This window comes from Marmota monax, unplaced genomic scaffold, assembly GCF_021218885.2.
Source record: "Marmota monax isolate L192 unplaced genomic scaffold, Marmota_monax_Labrador192_F-V1.1 WCK01_AAM20220418_F8-fsc00006, whole genome shotgun sequence".
Taxonomy (NCBI): Eukaryota; Metazoa; Chordata; class Mammalia; order Rodentia; family Sciuridae; genus Marmota; species Marmota monax.
The window spans coordinates 9545166-9562351 of NW_026693712.1; the positions used below are offsets into that span (position 1 = coordinate 9545166).

The 17186-nt window shown below is 43.2% G+C and overlaps 1 protein-coding gene across 2 annotated transcripts in view; it reads left to right on the top strand.

The window, feature by feature from the left end:
• The window catches only part of Pde6a (phosphodiesterase 6A), a 71673-nt gene that overhangs the window by 29079 nt on the left and 25408 nt on the right, over positions 1-17186 (top strand). For both annotated transcript variants that reach the window (XM_046460247.2, XM_058584226.1), the window contains 7 exons: positions 199-263; positions 6947-7013; positions 11097-11144; positions 13534-13683; positions 14184-14327; positions 16368-16433; positions 16640-16786. In XM_046460247.2, coding sequence (XP_046316203.1) covers positions 199-263; positions 6947-7013; positions 11097-11144; positions 13534-13683; positions 14184-14327; positions 16368-16433; positions 16640-16786 — 687 coding nt within the window. The remainder of the gene's footprint in view (positions 1-198; positions 264-6946; positions 7014-11096; positions 11145-13533; positions 13684-14183; positions 14328-16367; positions 16434-16639; positions 16787-17186) is intronic.

Consider the following 17186-nt stretch of genomic DNA (forward strand, 5'->3'; position numbering starts at 1 on the left):
CTGAAAACCACAGGGCAAGTGACAGAACAAGATCTGGGAGTCCAGTACTCCCCTGCCCTGGGCATGTAACAAATCCTGTGTGTTCTTTTCCCTCTAAAACAACAACATCAAAAACAGCAAGATCTGTCTCATGGTCACACTCCTTTTGAAGTTCTGTCTCTCAATCTTAATGTACTATTTTTCTATCTATTTTGCCAGGAAATTAACTTTTACAAGGTCATTGACTACATCCTGCATGGCAAAGAAGACATCAAAGTAATTCCGTAAGTTTCATCTCAAAACATGCAGAATTGTGGGCACCTTACCTACGTCCATAGGATACTCATTCCCGGATGAACAGCAACCCAACCCAACGTAGCCAGGCTCTTGGTTAGAGGCAGAGAAAGCAGTGGAGGCATTGTGGAAAGGTAATGACGCAGGGTAGGAGATGAGACCTGATAGGGGAAGGGATTTCATCCAAGTCGCAAGGGGCCAGTTGTTAATCAGGGGTTCTGAGTTCCAGGCTCAGAGCCAGTGTTAATAAGTAGGCTGTAGGGGCCTCAGTTTCCCATCTATGGAATCAGTGTATGGGATCAAGTCAGGGTGTGTTCTTTTCTCTCCTTCCCTGTCTTTCTTTCGTTTGTTTGTTTTTTTACAGTCTAGAGGATCAAACCCAGGGCCTCCCATATGCAAAGCAAGCACTCTAGCATAAAGTGGCATCCCCAGCCCTTTTAATTTTATTTTGAGACAGCGTCTTGCTAAGTTACAGGAGTGTGCCCCCACACCTGGCAGATCAGGACTTTTCAGTAGTTTTCCAAGGAGCTGCTTCTGGGGTCCAAGAATGGAGTGCAAAAGCATGATACTGGCAAAGAAAGTGACTCAGCCAGAAGGAAAGGTTATTTTCTACTATTCTCTTCAAATGTGACCAAGAAGGATAATGAAGAGGACAGGAAAGGACTCTATAGAACCTGATTGTAGGTAGCAGGGACTCAAAGACTGTTGAAGAATTGAACAGTGCACTCCTGTAATCCCAGCCACCCAGGAGGCTGAGGTTTGAGGATTACAGTCAAGGCCAGCCTGGGCAATTCAGCGAGATCCCATTTGAAAATAAAAAAATTAAAAGGGCTGGGAGTGTAGCTCTGTAGTAGAGCACCCCTGGGTTCAAAACTCAGGACCGTGAAAAGAAAAAAAAGAATTAAACATTGGCAGCCCTTTGTAGCATTGACCTGATCTCTTGCCTGCAGAGCATTTGCAAAAACTTTGTCACCTTCTTATCTATTTGAATCCTCTCCTTGTTCCAGGATCCACACCCACAGAGCTGTCTTGAGACAGGGCTCTCTTTCTCAACTTACTTGCTCGATCCTTGAGACTGCAGTCAAGCTCTGTGAGAGAGTCGTGCCTTTTGTCTCTTTCCCCTGACCTCTAGTTCACCTGAAGGGACTGACTCTATATTGTCCTAATCCTCAAACCAATCCTCAAACTGCGGGTGTAATTGGAAACGCTGATTGTACCCTGGCCACCAGACCAAAACTAACGATTTTTTATCTTTTGCTAGTTGAGGATGAGAAGTTGTGTCAAGTTCTTCTGTTTCTAGTTTTTTTTATTATCTTCCATTCCTGCTTGAGTAAGAACTGACTCTGATTCTGGTCTGAGCTCATCTCTTCTTTTTAACCTTGTCAAATGCATATTCATCTGCCATTCTGTTTTCTAACCCCTTTTCTAGAACTACAAGTTTATTAAACTCATTCCCTGGGTTGGAAATGATCAGTGGTCAGTAACTAGCTCCCCCATGTTTTATCATCACTTGTCAAACATCACATCTGACTAGCCTCTGTTAGCATTACCTTCCACAAAAGTAACCTATTTTAGACTTTTTTTTAATGGCAGTATTCTGTTTCTAATACTTTTTTCCCCTTTGGCTAAACTTGGTATTGAATCCAGGGGTACTCTACCACTGAACTACATTCCCCAGTATTTTGTTTGGTTTTTGAGACAGGATCTTGCTAAATTACCCAGGCTGGTGTGAATTGCAATCCTCCTGCGTCACCCTCCTGAGTAGCTGGGATCATAGTTATGCACCACCATGCCCGCCTAATATAAATTTTGAATCAGCAGGATAGGCTACGTTGTGCTGTGGTAACAAGACCTTGAGATCTCCATGTTATAAACAACAGAGTTTTATTGTCCCATCCCCTGTGTTGCCATTGCCATTTGGTGGGTGTGGTTGGAGCTATAATGAATGGAATTGTGGTCAGACAGGGACCAAAGCTGATATATCAGCTATCATTTTGAACCTTGAAGTTTCAAACCCAGAGGAAAGAGAGAAATGAGGAAACACCCTGGCTTGTAAAGTGTCCATCTGAAGGTGACACATCACTTCCACTCACTCACATTTCAATGGCCAAAGCTAGTCACACAGTCATACTTAACTTCAAGGGATAGACAGTGCAACCCGACTATGTGCCCAGAAGAAGGACAGCCAGGATGTTGATAAATACTCTGAATGGCTCACAGCATTTGCCACTCACACTAACAGAGGGGAAAACTGAACAGTAAATCAATAATTCATCTAACCAAAAGAAGGCCAAATATGGGTTTAGGAAAAAACTGAAAGGTAGGAAAAATAGAAAGTACAAGTAAAATTGATATTTAAATCCAAATATAGCAATAGTTTCTTTAACTATAAATCAACTAGATGTTCTATCTATAGAATAAAGATTGACAGACTGGATAAGGAAAAAAACCTATTGCATTTCATTGATTCTGAGAGGCACAAGTTTCTACTTTTTGACATTTATGAAGCAAAATCAATGATATTGTACAGTTGCTGTGAGCCACACAGCAGTCTCCACGTAGTTATCTTTGCCTGTGTATGTGTGAACTTGGTCATAAGCATATATAACTTCACTTGAGTTAGTGTTGAGCAACCACTACTGGATGCTATCCACAGGGAATTTAATTGCCACATAAAGTAACAGGAAGAGCTGGGTGTGGTGGTGCATGCCTGTAATCCCAGTGACTCAGGAGGTTGAAGCAGGAGGATTTCAAATTCGAAGCCAGTCCCGGCAACTTAATGAGGCCCTAAGCAATTTAGGGAGACCCTGCCTCAAAATAAAAAAAAATAAAAAGGGCTGGGGATGCAGCTCAGCAGTTAAGCACCCCTGGATTCAATCCCTGGCACCAAAAGAAAAGAAAAAAAGTATCTGGAAGAGACAATGCTATGAACCGGGTACAGTAATATGACTAATTCCAGTCACTCAGGAGTCTGAGGCAGGAGGATCCTAAGTTTGAGGCCAGCCTGGGAAACTTAGAGAGATCTTGTCTCTAAATAAAAATATTTGGAGATGTAGCTCAATGGTAGAGCACCCCTGGGTTCAATCCCCCATACTGAAAAGAAAATGATTTTGCTCTAGGGGTATTGAAACAAAAGTTGTCTTGAATGGCACAGTAAAAATAAAATTTCAAGTGAAAAGCACTACAACGCAGATCAATCGGCAGCATTTTATCTTTCTCCGTCACACAAAAAAATTGGTTCCTAAAAAATGATTATTTCCAGTGGACAAAGTGGTGTATACCTATAATTATGAGGAAGTTAAGGCAGAAGGATCACAGGTTCAAAAACAGCCTGGACAACTTATCGAGACCCTGTCTCAAAACAAAAAGGACTGGAGAGGAGATGTATCTCAGTAATAGAGCGCTTGCCAGCATATGAGAAGCCCTGGTTCAGTTCCTAGTCTCTCTCTCTCTCTCTCTCTCTCTCTCTCTCTCTCTCTCTCTCTCTCTCTCTCTTTCACACACACACACACACACACACACACATATTACTTCCTAGATACAATGAAATACCATATACCTTGTCCAGTACTGGGGATTGAACCCCGGGGGCACTCTACTACTGAGCTACATACACCCCTGCCTTTTAATTTTTTATTTTGGGACAGGGTCTTGATAACTTGCTTAGGCCTGCCTCAAACTTGGGATCCTCCTGCCTCAGCTTCCTAAGGCTGGGATTACAGGCATGTGCAAATGTGCCTGGCTATAGAAGACTTATTGGAAGGATAAGAATAAAGAAGTTGAAAATAAAAGCTTAAAAAGATGCATCATATGAATGCTAACCAAAAGAAAACTGGCATAACTATATTATGCTTTTTTTTTTTTTTTTTAGTGCTAGGAATTGAACCCAGGGACTTGTGCATACACTAAGCATGCCCTTACCACTGAGCTGCACTTCAGCTCTGGTGAAACTATTTAATATGAAATTTAAAAAGATGTTATACTGAATAACATTAATAGAGATAAAGGTAGTCCCTTTTTAAAAATATTAGTTGTAGACGAACACAATACCTTTATTTTATTTATTTATATGTGGTGCCGAGGATTGAACCCAATGCCTCACACATGCTAGGCAAGTGCACTACCCCTGAGCCACAACCTGCACCCAGATAGTCCCTTCTTAATAATAAAGGGATCAATCCACTTTGATCATACAGGAAGACATTATACTCCTAAATTTGCATATATCTAAAAAATATAAAGCAAAAACTGGCCAAAATACAAGAATATATAGACAAATACAGGTTCACTAGTCACTAGGAGGAGAGTAGGACAGAGTATACAATATCTGCATAGCACAGATAGCAAACATAACCTAATGCATCTATAGAGAACATTGCTCCCAACCTCCCAAAGTATAGAACACTCAGTTTTTTTCAAGCATATAGGCAATGTTTATAATATTTGCTTATATACTGATCCATAAAGCAAACCTTAATAACTTTCAAAAGATTGAAATCATACTGGGAATGTCCTTTGCTCATAATAAAAATATGAAATTCCAATTACAAAAAAATAATCAGAATCTGGATGCGGTGGTGCACACCTGTAATTCCAGTAGCTGGGGGTTAAGTTGGGAGGATGGCAAGTTCAAGGCCTGCCTCAGCAACTTAATGAGACCCTGTCTCAAGAAAAAAGACTGGAGATGTAGCTCAGTAACAAAGCATCTGTGGGTTCAATCCCTCGTATCTCAGAAAGCACAAACACAAACAAAAAATAATCAGTAATGGGCTGGGGTTGTGGCTCAGCAGTAGACCGCTCGCTTAGCACGTAGGGCAAGTGCCCTACCACTGAGCTAATCCCCCAGCACAGTGACAAATACATTTATAGAAGAGACTCCATTTCATTAATTTTGCAGAGAAATGAAAAAGAGAACCACAATGTGTCACCATTAGAATCCACCAGAAGGGTTATGATTAAAAAGCATGGAAATACTAAGTACTGGCAGAGACTTAGAGCAAAGGTAACTCCCCCTGATGGGAGTGTCAATCACTTTGGAAAGCAGTTTGACCTTTGAAGAGATGCACAATTTTTTTTTTCCAATCCTGGGGATTGAACCCAGGTGTACTCTGCCACTGAGCTGCCTCCCTAGCTATTTTTATTTTTATTTTGCTATAGGGTCTTACTAAGTTGTCAAGACTACCTTCAAATTTGTGACCTCCTGCCTCAGCTTCCCACATCACTGAGATTACAGGCATGCACCACCATACCCAGCTGAGATATGAACATCTTATGACCCAGTATTTCTACTCCTAGGAATATGCCATATAAAAGTGAGAGCATATACTTATTGGAGTGTTCCTAGAGGCACTGTTCACATTATCTGTTTACATTGACAGAGGAGATGCCCATCAACCCTTGAATGGATAAATTGTTCTATTGTTCTGCATGGGGAAATTGCATGTCAATAAAATGAATGAATTATAGCAATATGAAAAAGAAGCCAACCAGGTGTGGTGGCAGGAGAATTACAAGTTCAAGGCCAGTCTAGGCAACTTGTCTTAAAATAGAAAATATGAAGGACTAGGGGTGACTTAAAATAGAAAATATGAAGGACTAGGGGTGTAGCTCAGTGGTAGAGGCCCCTGGATTCAATTCCCAGTTCTGCAAAAGAAGAAGATAAATGAAAAGGAGAAGGATCCAGATAGAATAAAATAATTATACATTGTGTAATTCTATCTAAATGAAGTTGGAAAACAGGCAAAATCAAATTAGAAGGTATAAGACATCATACTTAGGTGGTACAACTGAAGAAAAGCAAGAGTGTAATGATCATACTAGAATAATTATTACGTTTGGGGTTAGGGAGAAGGCTATGATTGGGAGGGGCATGTCAGGGATCTCCAAGGTGCTGAGAATGCTGTTCTTGACATCTATATGGCTTCATATGTATTCGTATTCTAATGCTCAATGAATTTTAATGCATTTTTCTCTGCATATTTTTCTCCCAATAAACAATCAAAAAGTAATGAAATTATGCATCACTTAAGAAAGGGGACACATTGATTTAGTTAATTAGTTGCTTATTGTACTGGAGATTAAACCCAGGTGTGCACTACCACTGAGCCACATTCCCAGCCTTTCTCATTTTTATTTTGAGATAGCCTCTCTCTAAGTTCCGGAGCCCATCCTTAAACTTGCAATCTTTCTGCCTTAGCCTCCTAAGTTGCTGGGGTTACAGGTGTGTACCACTGCACGCAGCTAGGAAGGGGACACGTTTAGAGAAATGCTGGGCAATTTTGTCATGGTGTGAACATCATAGAGTGTGCTTACACAAAGTAAGATGGCTATGACATCACTAGATGATATGATCTTATGGGACTTTGTTCATATGTGTGGTCCACTGTTGACCAAAACATCATCATTTATGACACATAACTATAGTACCAAAAATTATAATATTATTATTATCTCCACCAAATATAAAGCATTTAGCTTAGTCACTAGTGCCTGGCAGGAGCTCACTGTAGATGAATTTTCAACTCTCTATATAGTATGAAGCTACTAAATCCATGAGGAAAGTAATGGTTTGTGTTTTTGCTCAGCAGTCAATAATAATCTGTGAAATGGATGTTGTCACTTTTCTTCGGTCCCCAAAAGACCCTACATTGAACTTCACCATTTGTCTTTACAGGAATCCACCTCCTGACCACTGGGCTTTAGTAAGTGGTCTCCCCACTTATGTTGCCCAAAATGGCCTGGTAAGTAACACAACTTGAAAAGGGGAAAAGTTTGATTGAGATGAAAGAATGAAGGGATTTCGGATGCAGCAAGTGGAAAAAATGGGGGGAAGTGTGGATCTCCAAAGCCCGAGTCTCTTGTTTTTCAATTTACTCGATAGAAGGTCCCTAGAGATAAACAGAGAATTGACATTTGGGCAAATATGAAACGCAGAGAAATAATCTTTAGATGAAAAGATGGTCACTGACAAATGTGTCAGGGACAAAGTCATGACTGGGTGGTCTACCAGGCTCCCCAGGGACTAAGTCTCAATCTCATGTCAGACTTAATTGCCATTGTCCACCTCCCATCCCCATTGTTTCCAGCCATGTCACACAAAGCAGAGCTCCAGAGCTTTACCTCCCACCTTGCCCCATTCACTAAGGCCAAGGGTGAAGCAGTGGTGTCTCCTGCGCCCGAGATTAGGGTCATGTCTGCTGCACATCACCCCCATATTTGGTCCTGGTCACGCCTATATCCTTTCCCCAGAACATACTACACAATGGTGCCCTGTGGCAAGGTGTTTATTTATTGAGCATTTTCTATTACAGACACTGTCATAGGCTCTGAGGATGTAAAGGTAGATGGACCATGATGTACTGTTTCTCTTCTGAAACTCATAATCGAATGATGAGATGCCTTTATTAACAGATATTTATACTGCGATGTGATAAAGCCACGATAGAGGATACAGAATAGGGGACTCATAAACCAGTCTTCATTTCCTAGAGTGTGTTGGTCTGAGTTGAATTTGAAATCATTAGTTCTTAGGCAGGTGGGGGCAGGAAACAGGATTCCAGGTAGAGGAAACCTCATGGGTGTCAGTCAACTCTCCATTATTGTAACAAAACCCTGAGATAATCAGCTTATAAAAAGGAGAGTTTTATTTTGGTTTCAGCCCGTGGTTGGTTGGCTTTGTTGCCTTGGGGCCTCTGGTGATACATCATGGTGGAAAGCTTAAGGTGGAGCTAAGCTGCTCACCTCATGGCCAGGAGGCAAAGAAGAGAAAGAGGAGCGGTGGGTCCCACAATCCCCTTCAAGGACACGCCCTCCAATGTCCGTAAGACCTCTCACTTAGGTCCCACCTCTTCCCAATAGTTTCCATCACTTCCTAAGATCCCTGAGTTGGGGGCAGAGCCTTTAGTATATTGGCTTTTCAATCCATATCCAAACTATGGACAAGCAACATGGGCATAGGAGTTTGGAGCAGCACACTGTGTGCAGTTTAGTGTTGCTGCTGTGTTAAGTTTAAGACAGCAAGACAGGGAGAGAGGGGGCCAGATAAGGCTTTGGATGCCATGTCCAGAGGGTAGGACTTGAATCTACAGGTGATGGCTTTTAAAGCAGGAGACCAGTACAGATGCTTTTCATCTTATTTCTTTGGGTCTTATTGTTGTTGTTTGCAATACCAGAGGTTGAACCCAGGGCTTGGTGCATGCTAGGCAAGTGCTGTGCCACTAAACTACCTCCCCAGCCCTGCTTTTCATTTTAGCAGGATAATGCTGGCAGGTCCATAGAAAATGGATCAGAAGAACTAGGACTGGAGGCAGAGTGACCAGTGCATGATTCAAGTAAGGGATGAGGAGAATGTCAACAAATGCAGTCACCGTGAAGAATACTGTCATCACTGCCCATGGCCATCTACATAGTGCTACAATGATGCACCACATAGATGTTCTCTTTTAATACAATATTCAACAAAGACAAGATGATAAGGAGATAAAAGGCTGACCTGATATCCAGAGGGCAAAACTAGCAGGACTTAGCCTTGGTGGGGAGCAGAGAGGATGGAAGAGAGAAGAGTCAGAGCTCATTTTAAGCTTCCAGACTGAGAGTGCTGCCATCAGGTTTGGATGTAAGATGAGGAGGTCAGCTTTAAACAAGGTGAGATTGAGACATTCTTCAGGAGCAAGTGATCATCAGGTAGATAAAAGTACAGTCCCCACGCTATGGAGAGAGAGGAGGGGTGGATTAGGAAGCTATCAGGACCAGGTAGTATTTGAAACTATGGTGTTGACAAAGTCACCCAGGGAGATGTGAGGAGCAGTGGGTTCCCAGGGTGCAATATTGGAGGATTTCAGAATTTCCAGAGCAGGTAGAGAAAGGGGTGTATGTAAAGGGGGGAAGCAGGAGGAGAATTCAGAGGTGTTTGCAGACCCAGGAGAGGCAGTCATGGAAACCAAAGAAGTAGAAAGTTTCAACAAGGAGAGAGACCAGCCAGGTGTGGTGGTGCACATCCATCCTCCCAGCTACTCGGAGGCTGAGGCAGGAGGATTCCGAGTTCAAGGCCAGTCTGGTCAGTTAATTCAGACATTGGAGGGATGATGAGAGGATGAAGAAAAGACAAACAGACACACATAGAGAAAAATCTGGGGCCAGGTGGTTTAAGCCATGGCCTGGTGAGGCTTGTTTGACACCAGAGCTAGCTCAGCACATTTATTATACAGGTTTTGTCATCAGAAGGTTATTTGTGAGACAGTTTTAGCAGAGCAGGTAGTCTGAAGGATGCAGCGAAACTTGGGAGACATAGAGGTCATCTTGTTATGCCCAGAATTCTCTACCCCCGGGAGTTGGTGTCTGAATCCAAGGTTCTGACTGTTAGAGCCACACACCTTTGCACATAGCCACCCCTGGCCGGCATTACCATAGCAACTGGGGAGTCTTGACCTGCACTTTTGCACAGTCAGCTCCCAGAGCAAATGCAGCCATAAGGGAATCAGGGACCAGGGTTCAAATCACTTCTCTCCACAGTGAGACTCTGTCTAAAATAAAAAGGGCTGGGGATGTAGCTCAGTGGTACAGCACTTGCCCCACATGAGCACATGGATTCAGACCCCAATGCAGAAAGAAAAAAAAAAAAAGGAAACGAGAAAGAAAGACAGGCAGATAGACCAAATGCAGCACAGTGATCTGGTGAGACAAGAACTGAAGGCCCCATCATATTTGTCAATTAAGAGGTCTTGGTGGCCCAGATAAAAGCAAATTTGGTGGCAAAGTGGAGGCAGAAACTAGCATGTGGTCCACTGAGAAGTGGTGTGCAGTAAAAGGTAGAGAAGGCAAGAGAAAAAGGGAGAGTACCTGTGGGTGGTTGCTATGGAGACCACGCTGTGTGAGGGAAGCATTTTGAGGATGGGAGATACCCAAGCTAGCTCGTGGGCTGAGGGAAAAGGGCCCTCGGAGAGGTTGCTGACCAGGAGAGAACAATGGGAATGGACGGACCAGGTCCAAGGAGAGGCAGGAGGATGATAGAGTGAGTAGGCAGTCCTTGGACAGGATCTGGGCAGCTCAGCCTCTGACACCAGACAGTCCACGTCTGTGTTGACGGGCAGGGTTGCTGCAAGCCCATGTAGTAGCCTTTTGAGAAGTGAAAGCAGGCCCTCTTCTCAAGGGAAGACTACAGCGAGGTCAGGAGCATGGCTCTGCCAGCAGAGCCCAGGCTGGATCTCAGGGCCAGCCGCCCCTCAGCAGGTGCAGTATGTATACTACCCAACTGCAACGGCGGCCAGCCGCAGGAGGGATCAGATAAGTGTCATTTGGTTCCTTTTCTATTCTCATCTTTTTGGAAGAGAAATCTAGCAATGTAGAAGCCAAATTACAACACCTGCCATTTCTTGTTCTACTTTGAGGTTTCTACCCCAAGGAAAAATGCCTTCCTGCCCAAGAAAGCAAAACAGAACCCCAAATGTACATGAATCAAATATGTTTTGCATATAGAAAAAGCAACCTGGATACAACCCAAATGCTCAACAAAAGAGGAACGGCAAAATGATGGCAGCACTCTCAGACTGGAAGCTTGAAATTAAGGGTACGGCAGCTTGTACCCTTAATTTTTGCAAAGTTTAGAAATAATTCGAGGTGGAGACAATCCTGAGAAGTAAGGTTTACAAGGGGACTTTTCTTTCCAGTATCCTCTCTTAATAATCCAAAAGGATCTCCGGTGTAGCTACCTGTGAAAAAAAATGTGAATGCTGTTGGCAAGGACATGGTGTTTGTGAAAAGAGCAGGCCCTTTACCAGGTGCCCCTCGGGGCTAATGGCAGTCCCTCTTCCCTCCACTGCTTTTAGATTTGCAATATCATGAATGCACCTGCCGAGGACCTTTTTGCATTTCAGGTAAGTCGTTTTGGATTTGTTCTCTTAGTCACATGACTTCCTTCTCCATTCGAATCCACCTGCTTCCTTGGGAAGCCGTCTAAATGGAGTGAAACCAGGATGGAAAAAAGCCATGTGCCAGTGGAGGTGGGGAGGGAGCTGGCTGGGCCAATTCCAAGGTCTTGTTCTATTTCAACACTCGCACTCTTTGCCTTCTGGCCTCAGGACCTTCACTTATGCTGTTCTCTCAGCCACCACCCTCTCCTGTCCAAATTCCCCGTGTCCTTCAGTAACAATCTCAAATGCTACCACTTCTATGAAGTTTTATTCTGATTTTTGTGGCTGTGTATAATTTCTTTTTGAAAAGTGCATGGAATATCGTTTAGAATTCCATTCGGCTTTGGCTTTTATCATGTAAGAAATGCTGGTGGAAGCCATCTTCTGGGCCAGGCTTTGGCACAATCTACTCTGGCTACCATAGTGGAACAGAGAGACCTGGTGGTTGTCTTCGTGGGGCTCATAAGAGAGACACCTGAGTAATGGTCAGTAGAAATGTAGGGGCTAGCCTGGTGCAATGGCACAGGCTTGTAATCCCAGCAGCTCGGGAGGCTGAGGCAGGAGGATCATGAGTTCAAAGACACCCTCAGCAACCTAGTGAAGCACTTAGCAACTTGGTGAGACCCTGTCTCTAAATAAAATATTTAAAAAGGGCTGGGGATGTGGCTCAGTGGTTAAGCACCCATGGCTTCAATCCCCAGTACCAAAAAAGGAAGGAAGGAAGGAAGATAGAGGATAGAGAATGTGGAGAGGAACTCTCAGGAGCCCTGACCTGACCTGAGAGAAATCAAGGAACATGTCCTTGAGGAAATTATTTGTGAGTAAGGAGAGGGGAGAAGGCTGCAGCAAAGAGACGGATAACTGGAAGGGATAGCGTTGGCCAGCAAGTGAGAGACTTGCTGAGTGAGAGACTGAGAAGGTGTGGCAGGAGCCGATTCTAGAGAAGTGGATAAAAAACAGATCGTACAGGGCCTGGAAGGGCATACCAAAGGAGAGTTCGTCTCTCTTACTATTTTCCCCTTATTTCATCTTTTATTATCCTTAGTTTTGCCTTGGACTAATTTCTGCCAGTATAATATTGGCTTTCTTTGATCAAGGAAGGGTTGGTTCTTACCTTTCTTGACATCCTCAGCTCTAGATGTCTTGTCAATGTTCTTTGGGTTGAGCATGCCAACCATAAGAAAAACAAATCATTAGCAATCAGGACACAATTAAGAAGGAGATAAAAATCACTCAAGAAAAATCTGTGCTTTTTTTTTTTAACTTTCCAGTTTATTCAAATACAAATAACAAGTATCATCTCACCACCTTAAGAATCTTGACAATTCAGAAATGGAAGATACCTACTCCAGGAAAGATACCTACTTCCTTGACTTCTGTCTTTCCTCTGGCTCCTAGGGGACCATAAAATACCACACTGCAGTGACATTGCTGGTTTACTTTACGGAAGATGAGCCACCTGAGGAACATCTGCCTTACTTGCCTTGGTATCCCCAGCTGGTAGCTTGGTTTCTTGTACATTGTAAATATTGATGAATCAGTGAAAATAGAATCTAGAAATGAGTCACGTTATCTCTGTTTGATAATGATGAAAGCAAGGCTCCCCACAGGCATCCTCAGCTGACCAAGAACCTCATTGCTTAGCAAGGCACACACTCTTCCCCATCTGTAGGTAGGAAAATCAAGGCCTAAGGAAATAAAATTCCAAGCCAAAATTACACAGAAAGTCAGGCCAAGGGCAAAGAGTTAGAGGATATAGCCAGGTGATTCATTCAAAATTATGAAAACCACCAGCATTTGTTTTTTCAGTGCTGGGGGTTGAACCCAGCGGCTCTTTACCACTGAGCCATACCCCCAGAGCTATTTATTTTTTTTTTGTTTTGAGGCAGGGTCTTACTAAGTTGCTGAGACTGGCCTTGTACTTGTGATCCTCCTGCCTCAGCCTTCCAAGTGGGATCACAGGCGTGTGCCGCCACAACTGACCCAGAATTGTTCTCTGAAGCCAGCCAGTGCCCTGTGGTTTTCTCCTATATATGAAAGAGAACTACACTCCCTGGCATGTTTCTGCACATTACTGTATCCCTGGTACACAGTCCACTGCCAGGCACCTACAGCCCTGAGATCACAGGGACAGAGACAACGTGGCTACCTGGTTTTGTATCAGGCACTCCACCAGATGGGCTGTTTGCTCAGGCTTCTGTGGCTGATACTAAATCCATACAAAATCCAACAAGCTCCACCCTCTTGCCAACCCCTCTCAGCCAATCAGGGTCACACCACAGCCCAGAGTCCATCACAGCTGCCTATACAGCCCAGACCCAGAAGAGAACCTAAGATCTGCCCCTCTCTTTAGAAAGAGCCTCTGGATGATTCTGGATGGATGATCAAAAATGTCCTTTCAATGCCGATTGTGAACAAGAAGGAAGAAATTGTTGGGGTGGCCACGTTCTACAATCGCAAAGATGGGAAGCCCTTTGATGAAATGGATGAGACCCTCATGGAGGTATGGCGTGCTGGGAGGTCCTTGCAGCTGGGATTCAGAGTCTGCTTGCGGCCAGGTGTGGCTTTCAGAGCTGCACATTGCGACAGGAAGGCCACCTGAGGCAGCCTCGACCACCACCTTCTTCACTCTCGCTTCTGCCCCACGTGTCATCAGAGAGATCCATATTCTGCTTTTAAATACCATATTTTAGAGTAGTTTTAGGTCCATAGAGAAATTGAGCAGAAAGTACAGAGTTTGCACATAGTCCTTGTCCCCATGTGGCAAAGAAGAGTCCCTTTTTGTGAAGCTCTTACACATAAAAATGATGCTTAATGTCTGTTAGTGCTTTAAGAAGGCGCATTCACACCATTGTTTTACCTTGTCCTCACAACAGCTCTGCATTGTGGGCCGCGCACAACCCCTGTTATAGCTGAGTAAAGAGAGTCCCAGGGAGTCTTGCTCTAAGAGTCAGGATCAAAGCTGGGTGTTCTGTCTCTGATTCTTCCTTTCTTTCTTTTCAGTCTTTGACTCAATTCCTGGGCTGGTCTGTCTTGAATCCTGACACCTATGAGTCTATGAACAAACTTGAAAATCGGAAGGATATTTTCCAAGACATTGTAAAATATCATGTAAAGTGTGACAATGAAGAAATTCAGAAAATCTTGGTGCGTAATATTCTTTACTTGATTTCACCTTAGTAGAGACTAGCAGAGTTGAAGTGAGACTTGAAGTCCACAAAGGCACAGCTTGGGTGTGAGTTTGCTCAGTCATGTCTCTCCAGCTTAGCACAGAGATGTGGCAGCCCTCAGATGACGGATGGATGAGTCCCCAGAAGGTGGTGCGTACTAACAGCTCTTTGTGGCCTGAAGACAGGTATCCCTTGCAGGGTTATCTCAATCTGGGGCCTGACCCTGGCTTAAGAGCTCTAGAAACTCCACTTTTCACTGAATCCAGTGTTGACTTTGTACTGGAGACAAGATCAACCAACATAGCCCCTAATATGAGAAGAAGCCTTATCTGATATAGACCAATGGACCATGGTCAGTTTCTCAGAGCCTCACTCTGTGGTTAGCTCACAGAAGACCCAAGAAAGTCACAGAAGAGTTTGGTGTGCAAAGAAGTAGTTCATAATGAATAAGGAGTCCTTATCACTTTACAGTTTATAAAGCAAATTCACATTTGGGCTCTTTTTTGATGCTTTCAAGTTATTAGTCCCATAAGATGGGCAGGATAAAGATTTCTATCTTTATTGTAAAAAAATGAAGAAATCAAGGCCCCCAAAGTGGAAAGAACTTGTCCCCAAATCACCTAGACTGTGAATAGGTCTCACTTAACCTTTATCATAATAATGAATAAATTCTCCACTTCTCTCATGAATGGGCTGTCTCAGGAGGTGATGAGCACCCCAACATAAGAGTTATCCACATAGACATTGGATAGCATGTATCAGGGATGCTGTAGAGAACATTGCTCCCTGGAGTGGGAAATTGGACTAAATGCTTTCAAGGATATGTGAGAATTGTTGATTCATTGTTCCTGAGGTTTTGGTCTTAAAGAGACCAAGGTCTTAATAGTACACTGAGTTAGCCAAGTGGTATTGGCTATGATGCCCAGCCAAGCTCCCAAGACCTTGGCTTATAGACCTCTCAAATTGAAAAAAACATAGGTCAGTATTCTCAAAGAAAGTTTCTTAAGCTGTGAAAATAATGTAACAAATTGATCATTTAATACCAATATCTGATAAATTCTGAGGACAAAATATCCAGTTTGGATGATTTTCCTCATGGTTAGCTTGACTCAGTTCATAAGTTTCAGTCAAATGATGGATATGTATGGAGGTTTAGCCTAAGTTGAAAGCTAACAGATTTTACTCTGAGCCAAGAAATCAGAAACAAATAACTGGGTCCAGGTTCCCTGCTCCTCTGGCATCTAGGGAATAAGCCCAGAGAGAGAAGTCACCCAGAGAGAAAGTGCCAGGATCATGGCCAAATCCTTCTTACTCTCAGTCAGTAATTAAAACAATAAAAATATTAGCAGCATTATTTTATTTTGGTGCATACTATGTGCCACATACCATGCTAAGTGCTTTACATGCATTATTTAATTCAGTTGTGCATATTTTTTAAAAAATGACTCTGTGGCTGGAGGTGGTGGTACATACCTGTCATCCCAACCACAGGAGAGACTGAGGTGGGAGGATCACAAGTCAGAAGCCAGCCTTTGCAACTGAGAAAGACCCTATCACATTAAAAAGTAAAATAAAATAAAAGGAAAGAATTGGGATGTAGCTCAGTGGTAGAGGACCCTAGGGTTCAATCCCCAGTACTGGAAAAAAAATAATAAAAATTAGAAAAAAAAAATTACCTTGCACAATTGATATGTGCTGTATGTGCTACAATGTCCGATTGCACAAATTTTAACTTACTGGTTAAAGGCTTTAATTATCCCCATTTTATAGGTGAAGAAACTGAGCTTCAAATGCATTTGATAATGCAGAGCTGAAATTTGGATGCAGGTCTCCATAGCGCCAAATCCCGTGACTTTGAATATGCTCATCAATGAATGTTGAATGGCAGTTTCTTTGAGTGGGTGGTTCTGATGCAAAGACTTTGAAGGAAGGGGAAAAATGGAAATGGAAAAGTGGAGGCATATCAAGTTTTCAATATAATAACATTTCTTTTTCTCTCCTGTTTTGGGGCTGGCAGAAAACCAGAGAGGTGTATGGGAAGGAGCCATGGGATTGTGAGGAAGAGGAGCTAACTGAGATCCTGGTAAGAGGAGCTGGCACAGAACAGGCCCTGATGTGTTATCTGCTCAGGGTGCTCCTGAGCGTGTGTGCGTTACTCTCTTCAAAGCGTGTTCCTACCACTCTATTCTGATCCTCCCAGGACCCCAGGATGGAAACAGGGTGGTGGGTAGCAGGGGGACCCAGGAACACTTCCTATCCCCTAATCCCTTGACTCCATTCCTTTTTCAGCGGGGAGAGCTGCCAGATGTAGAGAAATATGAAATTAATAAATTCCACTTCAGTGACTTGCCCCTCACAGAACTGGAGCTGGTGAAATGTGGAATACAGATGTATTATGAGCTCAAAGTGGTGGAGAAATTCCACATTCCACAAGAGGTGAGATCAAAACAAACATCTGTGATTTTTCCGTTTTTTTTTTTCCCCCTTGCTTAGGAAAAAAATAAATAAAGATCCCTCCATTTGTAAAGTACCTTTAAAAGAGTGTGCCCTCAGGTGTTTGGGGTTTAAAGCAGTCGTCATGTTGCATGGTTGAATTTTTTATTAGAAAAGAGACACGCTGTTCCTCTGAACTTGGGATCTTCAGAGCTTTGGTTTCTTGCAGTGGGTTCTGAGCACTGCGTTCTGAAGGCAGGGAAAAAATAGATATCTGACCAGGGTGGGAAACGTGGGCTAAATCCATTTTAATCAGGGCTCTTTCCCTGCAGGATTCCTTATGAGTGTTCACTGAGTCTGGGTGATGGGGACTGGCTAAGACAGTGGGATGGGAGGTATGCAT